Raw genomic sequence first — 11744 nt, 5'->3', positions numbered from 1 at the left:
GCTCTTCCAGGAATTGTCGTAATTCCAGGAACATCCCAGTTATCAGCCAAAGACATACTGTACCGACTCCAGGCATCAAAGGCCACGTGCCTCATTACCACTGACAAACTGGCTCCTGCAGTGGACTCGGTGGCATCCCAGTGCCAGCTCCTGAAAACCAAGCTAATGGTGTCCAAAAGCAGCAGGGAGGGATGGCTGAACTTCACTGAGCTGTACCAGTGAGTGTGACTTAGTGCCACTGCAGTCATGAGGACAAAGCAGACCTGTTCCCACGAGCACTCATTGACACCAACTACAACCACTGAAGTCATAATTGCATTCTCCTTTTTACAGAAAACAATCTGCTGACCATGACTGCATCAAAACCAGGATTGAAGACCCAATGATTATCTTCTTTACCAGTGGAACCACAGGTTCTCCAAAGATGACTCAACATTCCCAGGGTAGTCTTGGTTTCAGACCCCTTTTAAGTGAAAGGTATGAAAGACTTAAACCTGCTTGAACATAAGATAATTGAAATTGCACAGCAGAACTATTGTAAAACATTTCTGAATAAGAAATACCAGTGTACATCCCCAGTCCTTCTCCCTTTGAAATCAGAGTAAAAACCCCATCAAATTTCTAGGGATTAGGATCATCCCTAGTGTCCCCATCTTCCAGTTAATAACTCTTACTCTCTTTCTGGGTATTTTTCAGTATCTTTTCATTATTTTTTTTTTCTGTTCTATCAGGTACTGGTTGGATTTGACTCCCTCTGACATGATATGGAACACAGCAGACACAGGATGGATACTAACTTCAGTAGCATCTTTTTTTGATCCCTGGGTTTTTGGATCATGCATCTTTATACATCACCTACCACAGACTGAATCAGCAGTCATCCTAAATGTAAGGGAAAAACTCTTGGAAATGTATTCATCTGCAGAAAGGGTGCCAAAACCAATTCTTGACAGCATCCACAGATTTCATGAGGGTTGTGTTTATAGCAGTGTTTGAGATGCTGTATTTCTTGAGTAAAGCCCCTGCTCTCATTTTTAATGTATCCAGAAGGGGACAAACATGCAATCCATTCATACATTTTGCTCATAGCTGGTGAGCACGTGAATGGAAATCATCCAAAAGCAGCACTAATTGCCTGCCATTCATTCTAGTGACTGTGGAAGCAGTATCAGTTGATACTAATGTAGAAAACGAGGTGTATCTCTGCCCACACTGGCCAAGATTAAAGTGAAAACTTCCCCATGATGTAGGCAGAGACATCCTTTTTCTGGCCATGCCCCAAGCTGTGGGGTCCTGGTGTCAGGTAGATGTGTTAGCATGGGATTTATCCAATCAAATATTCAAACTTGTATACAAATATACAATATACAATATTGCACCAGCTGCAGGAGGGTTCCTCACCCAACAGAGGGTGTGGTGCTTTCACACAGGGGGCAAATGTACTTCTCCTTTCTGTGTCACCTGTTTACTGCACGTTCCCAAGGCAGTTTCTTGTCTGAGCTTCACAGGTCCATCTTGTTGTTTAACTCTCTAGACTCTCTGCAGATTCCCAATTGATGCCCTGGTCGGTGCTCCAACATTGTTCCGCATGCTGGTGCAAAATGATCTCTCCAAGTACGTCAAGAAATTATTTACTTCTGTTTAATTTACCCTAACTGAACTTCAGTCATCTCCCTATCTAACTGCTTGACCCAAAATAGGGCAATAATTTAGTTTAAAATATCCTTCATGAGAAGACCATCAAGCAAAATTTGAGTTTTGCTGAGTTTTTTGATCAAACAGAGAAACTTGATGTTTTCCCTCAGAAATCTGAGACTTTTTCTATTTGCTACTGAACTTGTGAGTATGAAACTGAGAGTCTGTTAAATACTTTGTCATAATTTTTGTTTACCACATTAATTGTCCACACTTTGGGAAGGGCTTCATCCTAGAAAGTGCATGTCAGCATAACTGTGAGGGAACTATTTGTTGTGGCAGTTGTACCTCACCCCCATCTCCAATTCTCACTGCCTGCCATTGTTCCTTCCTTCCCTCTTGAACTTTCTCACTTGGCCTGTTGCAGAGGGTCAGCAACCAGGGCCCTGGCTCAGCAGATCAGTACTTGGTTATTTATAATCCCAACTGACTTCAGCAAAAATTTTATTTTTCACATGTTTAACCCTGACTGCTACTACTCATAGGTAGAGTGTTGAGCACAGACCAATATTGCTGCTGTATGGGGAGCAGAAGGATCAGGGATCCCCTGATTTCCCCACCTCATGGCACTAACCCTCTCAGCAAACAGCTCTCCCGTGGTCTTTACCCTTGCCTGCTCCTGCTCTCACCCTATAGACTTAAGTATTGCCTTTCTTGTTTTCAACTCCCCGTGAAGATACAAATTCATGAGCCTGAAGTACTGCACGAGTGGAGGGGAACCGCTCAACCCTGAAGTCATGGAGCAGTGGAAGAGCCAGACAGGGCTGGACATCCACGAAGTGTATGGCCAGACTGAAACGGTACATCTGTAGGGTCCATAGCCTATTCTGTCTTTGGAATTCCTTTTTGCTGCAAGGTTTGTTCTGTAGGAGCACAGCCTGTTTCCTCCTTCACATTTCTGTGAATGTTTCAGTAATCCCCTTCCCTGGTAACCTCTGCAAGAACTCCCTCTCACAGCTCTCATCACAGAACCTGCCAGAAACACGGGGCTTTGGGAGGGAATGTGCTGTAATATCTCCACAAATGTCCTTAAGCTAATTCCAAGTAACAGTGACAGCCAAGAGGGCAGAGTTTGAATCTAAGGGAAGAAGACTAGTTAGTAGAGGACATTAATTTTCCACAGATAATGGAACAGGATTCTTTTAGGGAGTTTTATAATTTTGCTCATCTGTACTCTCCAGCACTGACATATAGGATCCTATGAACCTTAATTCCTTACTTTGGAATTAGTCTAGAAACTACATTTAATGAATTGAGTGTGAATGTGGTGATTTTCTACTGCAAAACTTTGGTTTGATTTTGATTTTGATTTTTGCAGGGAATAATCTGCTGTGGTTTTAAAGGAATGAAGATTAAACCTGGATCAATGGGGAAGGCAGCTCCCCTATATGATGTTCAGGTTTGTTGACTGCTCTTTAGATTCTGTCATAGGGGATTATTTGTTTGGTTGGATTTGTGTTTGGAGATTGTTTTTCCATTGGACTAAAATAAGAGCTGTTTTTCATTCCAGATCGTAGACAAAAATGCCAATATCCTGCCTCCAGGACAACAGGGGGAAATTGCTGTCAGAAGCAAACCTATAAGGCCACTTGGTTTTTTCTCTGAATATTTAGTAAGAACTTTATTTTATTCCTCACCACCACTACCAATCTCCCCAAAATCTCTCCAATTGCATAGTAGTCCAAAATGTTGAACATTTTTCACCATTTTATTATTTATTACCAGAGTAATTTGTTTATTTGTTATTATTTGTTATTTGTTATTATTTGGATTGGTAGATGTTAGAAAAGGAAAGAAAATAATTTAAGATCAATTTAAATTTTTTCTTAAAGAATAGAAATTGTTTTAAACCTATTTTATTGTATTTTATAGCAATATCAACATCCTTGATTGAAAAATTAAGTTCCAGTGCATTTGATGTTGTGGGTGTTACAGTACAATGTTCAGTCAATGCCTGTTTAAAATCTAAACTGCTGCTTGTAAACCACTTTAAGGATAACCCCAAGAAAACTGCAGAAAGTGAACGTGGGGATTTTTATGTCACTGGAGACAGAGGGACTATGGATGAAGATGGATATTTCCAGTTTATTGGCAGAGACGATGACATCATCATTTCTTCAGGGTCAGTGTGCACACACCCATTCTAAATCTGCCTTTGTATAGTCTTGAATGTCCTGGTGAGCTTCTGACATCAGAGTGCTGTGATAGGAATCTCTTGACCTCTTGACTTTGGAATACTTGCTGTCATTATCAGCTTTTCACAGACCCACAGTATGATGATCATCTTGGTGAGGATGCTGCATCCATTTCCCCTGCAACCTCTCATGTGTTTCAACAAAGAATCAAGAGTCCATCTGGCAAAGGAGGGATGTTTATCTAGTTTATTTTCTGACTAAAATTGAAGGACTCTCTATTGAATTCAAAGAGCTTTTGAAACAATTTATTTTTAACATGTTGAAATGGAAGATTTGTATGATGTGATATCATAATATGGCACCAGGTGCTGCTGCAATTGCAGTGGGATGGAGCTCCAGCGTAAGAGCCCCAAGGAGAGAGGACAGATGGAGAAGGATGCACAGCCCCAGCAGTCCTCTGCCACAGGAGCACCATGAAATGCTGCTGCTTCTAACCCAGCCAGCTTTCCCTTTTTGCCTAAAGCTTCCATAGTTGGTTGTCAATTTGTTCTGGCTTGGATTTTTTCTTCAACATGACAATTAAAAAACATTTGGTACTGGTTATTCCAGATAAAAAATAAGAGACAAATCTCATTTTTATTTTTGCTTGCCTAGGTATCGCATCGGGCCATTTGAAGTAGAGAGTGCCCTGATAGAGCACCCAGCTGTGGTAGAAACAGCTGTTGTCAGCAGCCCAGACCCCCTCAGAGGAGAGGTAACAATGCTGAACAGAGGGGGAGAAGCAATGCATTTGTCCAAATACATAATGATATAAAGAGTTTTCTACTTAACTGAATAACGTACTCTAAGGCAATAACATCATCTTAGAATCATGGAATAGTTTAGGCTGGAAAAGACCCTTGAGATCATTGAGTCCAACCATGAAACCAGCACTGTCAGGTGCACAAACAAACCTAAGCACCACATCTACTTCCATCATGGATAATCCCAGTGGGGCTGACAAGCAAAATCCCTTCCCAGTTATGTGCCTTTGCTCTTCTGAGTTTCTTTTCATCCCCAGGTCCCCTCTGTGGAGAGCATTACTGTGATGTTTACTTTGCCCTTGTTCTTAAGTATTTGACTATTCACTGAAATTGTCATTTATGACTCTTGGTGCAGCCAAAGTTGTGCTGTACCTGCCCAAGCATTAGACATGGGCTGCAGGTGTGGTGGAAGCACAGTCCTGTGCTGGGATAACAGGGCTTACTGTCCTCAGCGTGAACTTCAGAGAGAAACAAAATGTCCCTTAGCTTCAGGGACAACTCCAGAGACACCTTTTATTGTCCCTTCCTCTTGACTGCCGCTGAGAAAAAAGGGCAAAGGCTGCTTTAAACTTTCCCTTCTGCACATACACATGCAGAAGTTGTGTCCTTTCTTACCATGTGCTGGTTTCTGTGTTCCTCCTGACCGTGGTGACTCTGGCAGCTCTGCTCGCTGGTAACCTGCACATCAGCCCTTAAAAACAGATGGTGTCAGATTGCTTTTGTTGATTTTACCTTGCAGGTTGTGAAAGCATTTGTGGTTCTGTCCCCAACCTTTTCATCCACTGACCTGAAGAGCTTAACTCGTGACTTGCAGGACCATGTCAAGAAAACTACTGCTCCATATAAATACCCTAGAAAGGTAAATACTTCTGAGGAGAAACTTTAAAACAGAGCACCCTTCCTAAGTCTCAGGAGAATTGCCATTTAGATTTTCATGATTCACTTGAAAGAGACAGCAGTAAAGATTCATCTAGAGCACTGGCTCCAGAATACCATTAACAATAACTTCCTAAATAACATTAGTTTACATTGGTTTTCATGCATTTGCACAAAGTACTTGTTAAAATTTCTCAGAATTTTCTAGGTTTTATATATCCCAGTTAGATCTCCATATTCTAAGTCAGACTCACAATCCTAATTCTCTGGTTTGTATTTAACCTTCAAACAAGCAGTTGCCAGTGCCTTTAGGGTAGCACATGACTGAACCTGAATAAGTTTTTGACTACTGATCATCACAACTAACAGATAGACACAAGCCCAAGAGGATACACTTGGTGTTTCTTAGTAATCCCAGCACCACAGGAAAAGAGCTACTGCAGTGCCTTAGCTCATGTGTGCAGAACTCACAGAACTAAGAACCATTAACGACTTTGGGGCTGTAACATCCTTTTTTTCTTCTTTTTGTCATTCATCTCAGACCTCTGATACCATGCAGGCATTCACCCTTCTGCTGTGAGTTACTGTACTCAGCTTGGTGAGCTGAGAGGCAGCTGTAGAGATGTTTGGCCATCCAGGCAGCCAAAGAGAAGGTTTCACAAGGGGCACAATGTGCTGCTTTGGTGTGGCTTGGATCTGGGGCAGGCAGCTCTTACTGATGGGAGCCCTCTCCATTTTCCACATGTGCTGAGAGCGAGTCTTGGAAAACCAGCTCTGTAGAACACGCTGCATTGCTTTCTCTCTTTATTTCATCCAGGTGGAATTTGTCAAAGAGCTGCCAAAGACAGTGACTGGGAAGATCAAGAGGAATGAATTAAGAGACAAAGAGTGGGGACGGATATAGCATTGTTTGGAATTTAACAAAACTTCTTTCATTCCATTAGCACTATATAAATTTCACTACTATAACTGCCCTCATTCTGATCTCTTTTTGTTAAATGCTTGAGCATCAAAAACTACAGGTAACATCAAGATGTGATATTTGTGCCTGCTTGCAGAGTTTCCAATGCCAGTACTTGACTGAATTGTATTATTCTGGGTGAAAAATAAAATTTTTAATAGACAACTTCAATAGCCTTTCCCTTTGAGACCTCCTCACCATCCCTCTTAGAGCCCAGCTTCTATTTGATGTTATTCTCAAGAGACAACAGGAAAGATAATGCCCCCATCTGAAAAGGTATTCTATGTCACACATATTTTGATTCACTATTTCCTGAGGGTTTACCCTGACATCCAAAGCTTATGGAAAGGACATGGGGACTGGTATGGTCGCTATATGGGTTCCAAAAATGCAACATTATGAAAAGGTTGCAAAAGAACATTTTTTTCTGGTTTTGGATAGTGACAGCAAAAGTCCTGGAAAAGCATTGTTACAGATGGGGGATTAGCAGTTTTATTGGATAGATTCAAAATCCACGGTTTTGGTGGTGGGATGAGAACCACGTGTAGGTGTCCTTTCTTTTGAAAGCATCTTGTCTCTTCCAAGCACTAGCCAGGAGTGGAATTCTCAATGCAAGGTTGGAAGTATTTGGCATGTTTTTAAACTGTGAGGTATGTTATTGTGGACAATATAAGACTACTGACTTGCACAAGTAATATGTATTTATACCGAAAACTATTCTGAAGTAGATATGAACATAAGATCCCATCCTTTGCTTTTAAAACCCCTTTGAGGTAAATGAAATGAGAATTGAGATTATGTTCAGTATGTGAGAAATAATCCTTTTACAGACGATGCTGTCATGCATCATGAGAAACAAGTAAGTTGTAGAAATTCACAGTACTTGCTTAATGTTGCACATACCTGTACATACAGTGTGTATAAATATATGCTTTGTGTATGCATTTGGCACATAAAATTGCTCTGCTTGCATTAGTAAGAAAGTTAATATTTAGTTTTACGTCTTGAAATGCTTAATACATTTCCAGAATGGGTTTGGAACTTGGTCCTGCAGATTTTCTGGATTGTGATTTTTGTGACTTTGCGTGTGTTAGTTTAGCCAGTCCATTGAGCAGGAGCCTTTTATAAGTGATCTACAACTTCATCTCCTTTCCCACAATACCAAAAGTTGGAATCAAGCTTTAATGAAAAACAGAGCAGCCTTTAGGTGAGTTTGGGTTTAGTTATTCAAAAGGTTCAGATTGTTGATATAAAACCAACTCTTCTGCTAATACTTGATCTGGGTCTAAATAGCCATCCTGTAAGAATAAAAGACTAACACAATTTACAAATGAAATGTATGTAAGCTTATCTGTTTGAAAAGGGTTTGTTATTGAAAAGATCAGTAAGAGAAGGGGTAATTTGCCAAGTTTGGCCATCACACTCAGGTGACATTTAAGATGCAGACCAGAACTCATCATCACTGCCTGAGCTTCCGTCAGCTGTGGCAGAGCAACAGAGCTCAGCAGCTGCTCATTTCTTAATGGGTTCCTTTACAGTCCTTAAAATCCAAAATACAGTTATCTTCAAACACAGTCTCACAGGTTTCTAGTGAGTGTAGAAAATTAAATCCCCCATGAGAGCAAGTAGTTTGTTTAATGTGATTCTACTGGAAGAAAAGTGAACAAAATAAGGTTGTGCTCAAGTCTGGCTGCAGCAGGGTTTTAAACTTCCCTTTTCTTGTATTACAGCTTTGTTCTGAAAGATTAACTTTTCTCTCCTTCATTCAGTCAGAACAGAGGGAAAACATGTTGAATATTTTAAATGTAATGCAAATTTTGGAATAGACAAACAAGAAATTGGATTAGGTCTTAAGGAGCAATCAAAAAAAAAGTTGAAAAATGTAATCTGGTCACAATTTCAGCCTCTGATTCTTTTAAGGACGTTCAGATTTCAAGTGTGAGTACTTTTTGGAAAAGTAATCCACTTTGAAGTGCAGTAATCAGATTTTTAATGTAATCCATTTATTCCATGTAAGTAATACATTTTTAAATATAATCTAATTATGAACTTTGAAACTAATTTATTTTAAAGCAAATATAAAAGTATAACCCTGCAACAGGTTCCTAGGTTTTGGTACTGGTCTGTGCTGGGCTTTCAACAGACCTGGTTAGATTTTTCCCTGAGCCCTGGTAGTGGCACCGACTGCTCATTGCAGCAGGGAAGGGCTTGCTCAGGAGGTTTTCTCTCTGCTGCAGCCCCGACAGCTCAGTCTGTACATTGGGCCAGCCAGACTTGCCAACGTGTTCTTGCAGTTCTGCAGTGGTACAAAACCTGAACCTGACCAGGAAAAAAAGGAAGAAACAAACTGGTGAGTCAAAACATTTCTGTTTGATGTGTGGGCAGGAGCCCTGCTCTGCCTCACTGCCCAGGGTTTCCAGAAGCCACACAAAGCCCCTCAGCTGCTCCCTTTGAAGTCGAGGTTGTGCTCAGTTTCAGTGGTGGGTGTTTGTCCTGCACTAGTGACTTGAGGAATTACTGAGTCAACCAACTGATATTCCCTGTTTCTCTAAAACAGAGCTTGTTCCTTTTGTTGGGCACAGGGAGTGATGTGCTGCCTGCCAGCTAAATCCTAAAAAGAGCCCACAGCTTTTAAATTTGCAGGCTTGCCACAGAAAAGGAGCACAGCTTGGAACGAAACTAAGTGTTGTTATTCCTCTGTACAGAGAAGTTGGAGTTTGTTCAATAACTCTCAAAGATGATCCCTGGGAACACTCAAAGGAAGAAACAGAAACACAGAGTGGTGCTCTGTGCTCTTCACTGCTCCTCACCAGAACATGCTCATCCTGGACTTTTGTGTATTCCAGCATCCTGTTCCCTGTCACTCTTAAGAGGACAGCCTTTGGAATAACAGTGGAAGATACACATTGCTCTTCTGCTGCTTTGGAATATTTCTAAAGCAATATGTTCTCTATAACTTTAAATTGTACATGGGAGAACAGCTTTTTGAAAATAGTGATAGAAGAGGGAAAAATGGACTGGCCTTTATTTTTGTATCTGCAGTGCTGTCACTGAAAGCCATGACATACATAACTCTGTGCCAAATATTATTTTGTGAGAATGTTTTTTAATCATTGTTGGTGATCAGACTTCCAGCTCTGGCGAGTACTGGGTTGCACAGAGTTTCAGGATTAAATATAATCAAGGATTTCCTGGACTGAGGTGTCAGTTCAGACTGTGAGATATTTCCATAACAGTCAATCTGTTAGGTGGTTACGGGCGCAGCAGAGGTTTAGATCATCCCTGCTAGGTCACATCTCACATTTCTTGTTACCTCTCTGTAGCCCTTGCACTTCACACAGTGCTGCTACAGCACTTGATTCAGAAGATATAAGTAGCAGTTGAACTCTGTGACCAAGGCTGTATTTAATAGGAGCACAAAAACACCAGTGAACCGAAGAAAAAGAAAAAGCACAAGGCTATTTATCTTGGATTTTCCTGGTCCTGCTGTAAACCCACTATGCACTACCCATAAACACTTCTGCTGGTGGCAGGAGTCTGGGAAAACAGCAAATGTGCTGTGCAGTAAAGCTGTTGATGACCTTTCAGGACATCTAATTGTTATTAACTAGCTAATGAACACAAGTCCTGGGCGAGGCTGTGCCAGGAGAGTTCTGCAGGTGGATCTCACCTCCTTCACACCCTTAAGCTCTGAAATGGATATTCCTTTGCTTTCCAGCTACAAAGCTCATTATTGTCTGAGGTCAAAAACAGAGAGAAAACAAATGCACAAAATGCTGTGTCTATACATTAATCTAAATGGATCTGAGCTTGCACTACTGAAACCAGAGGATAGTTGAGAATTTATTTCTTTAGGAGCAGAAATGGAAAAGATGTAATTAAATGGAGCTTTGAAGAGCTGGGTTTCCTGTCCCAAAAAGCAGCCACTGTGCTCTTTGGGCCGTGCAGTCTGCAAAGAGGAGAGAGAGTTTTAGGGATTCCACCTCGAATCCCAGAGTGGTGGCTGCTGAGCGTGGCTTGTATTCAAACAGGTGAACTCCTAATGGTCTGTAGACCATTTATTAGCTTCTCTGCCAGAAGTTAACAACTCATTTAACAGTTGTATTTCTTATTCGACTTCCTTGCTTGAACATTTGACAATCAAAGGGGTGGCTGGGGTAATCTCTTACAACTGATGTAATTACCTTCATCGTTTTTCTTTCAGTGGTTTGTGCTAAATCAGTTTAACTGCGACAGACTCAGGCTAAAGCTGCTAGTGTTTTCTGCCTCAAAGTTACACATTCTACTTTCCTTGTGCCTGCAGCAAAGGACCTCATAGAAACAGAAGCTATTTTGCACTTCAAGTCTGCACATCTCTATTCAAGTTCAGATGTGTGAGACTTGGTTTACCACCTTCTCATTTCTGGATTGAATGGTGCTGACATTCAACAAATCAGGAAAAGCTGTGAAGTGATCAGGACCGAAAGGGAAAAATACTTAACAAATTTCCAATTTTATTACACTTTCAGGTGTTATCACCATCTCAGGGACAACACAACTGACAGCACCAAACACTGGCTATCGATTGCTGCCTTCGAAGGCCAGGTGCATTATTACAGCTGCTCTTGCTCCTGGGGTGGACTCGGTTGCATCCCAGTGCCAGTCTCTGAAAACAAAGCTAATTGTGTCTGAAAGCAGCAGGGCTGAGTGCCTGAACTTCAGCCATTTGCTCCATTAAGTGCCTTCTACCTCAACCCCGTTAAGAGATATCTCTAGTGGAAATTTCCTCAAGTTTAAACACTCCCGTACACTTGTATCTCACTAATTAATTAGATACTTCTAAGGGGGTAGCAGAGGAGGCACTTTAGTCTCTTTTTTATATAGAAAAGGAATATTTAGGAATAGCCAAACTGCTAATTATAAAATAGGTAGCCTTATGATTTATATAAGACTATAAAACAATACAGAAAAGTGGGCAGAAATTATTCTTTTATTGACAGCTGTGGCCTATTTACCCTCTAAAAGACACAGAAAAATATTCTATACAAATTATTCCAATCCATATTCCTGAAACTTGGTGATAATAAGGCTAATGTGAACAGCTTTTCACTATGAAAAGCTAAAAAGGGCACTGCAAAATGAACTTAATGTCTTTAGGAATCCTCTCAACAGATCACTGTCAGTCTGCCTACCTGGCAGGATAATTGCCCCGAGTTCCCTGCTGCCCCAGCTGCCCACTGAGCTGCCCAGGAGGCTCTGGGGCTCTGCAGTGGGAGCTCCTGGGCAGCAGGGGCC

At 41.1% G+C, this 11744-nt stretch overlaps 1 protein-coding gene across 2 annotated transcripts in view; it reads left to right on the top strand.

The window, feature by feature from the left end:
* LOC103615463 (acyl-coenzyme A synthetase ACSM4, mitochondrial) overlaps positions 1-6641 on the top strand; it is an 8857-nt gene extending 2216 nt beyond the window's left edge. For both annotated transcript variants that reach the window (XM_017734196.1, XM_008633520.2), the window contains exons 4-14: positions 11-218; positions 334-477; positions 732-888; positions 1535-1614; positions 2372-2495; positions 3014-3094; positions 3206-3307; positions 3690-3817; positions 4485-4584; positions 5373-5492; positions 6327-6641. In XM_017734196.1, the coding sequence (XP_017589685.1) occupies positions 11-218; positions 334-477; positions 732-888; positions 1535-1614; positions 2372-2495; positions 3014-3094; positions 3206-3307; positions 3690-3817; positions 4485-4584; positions 5373-5492; positions 6327-6413 (1331 nt within the window). In that variant the 3' untranslated portion in view covers positions 6414-6641. The remainder of the gene's footprint in view (positions 1-10; positions 219-333; positions 478-731; positions 889-1534; positions 1615-2371; positions 2496-3013; positions 3095-3205; positions 3308-3689; positions 3818-4484; positions 4585-5372; positions 5493-6326) is intronic.
* The last annotated feature ends 5103 nt before the right edge of the window (positions 6642-11744 follow it).

Source organism: Corvus brachyrhynchos, unplaced genomic scaffold (genome assembly GCF_000691975.1).
Source record: "Corvus brachyrhynchos isolate BGI_N302 unplaced genomic scaffold, ASM69197v1 scaffold5, whole genome shotgun sequence".
NCBI lineage: Eukaryota > Metazoa > Chordata > Aves > Passeriformes > Corvidae > Corvus > Corvus brachyrhynchos.
Note: the sequence above shows the minus strand (reverse complement) of the source record. Positions and strands in the feature narration are given on the sequence as shown.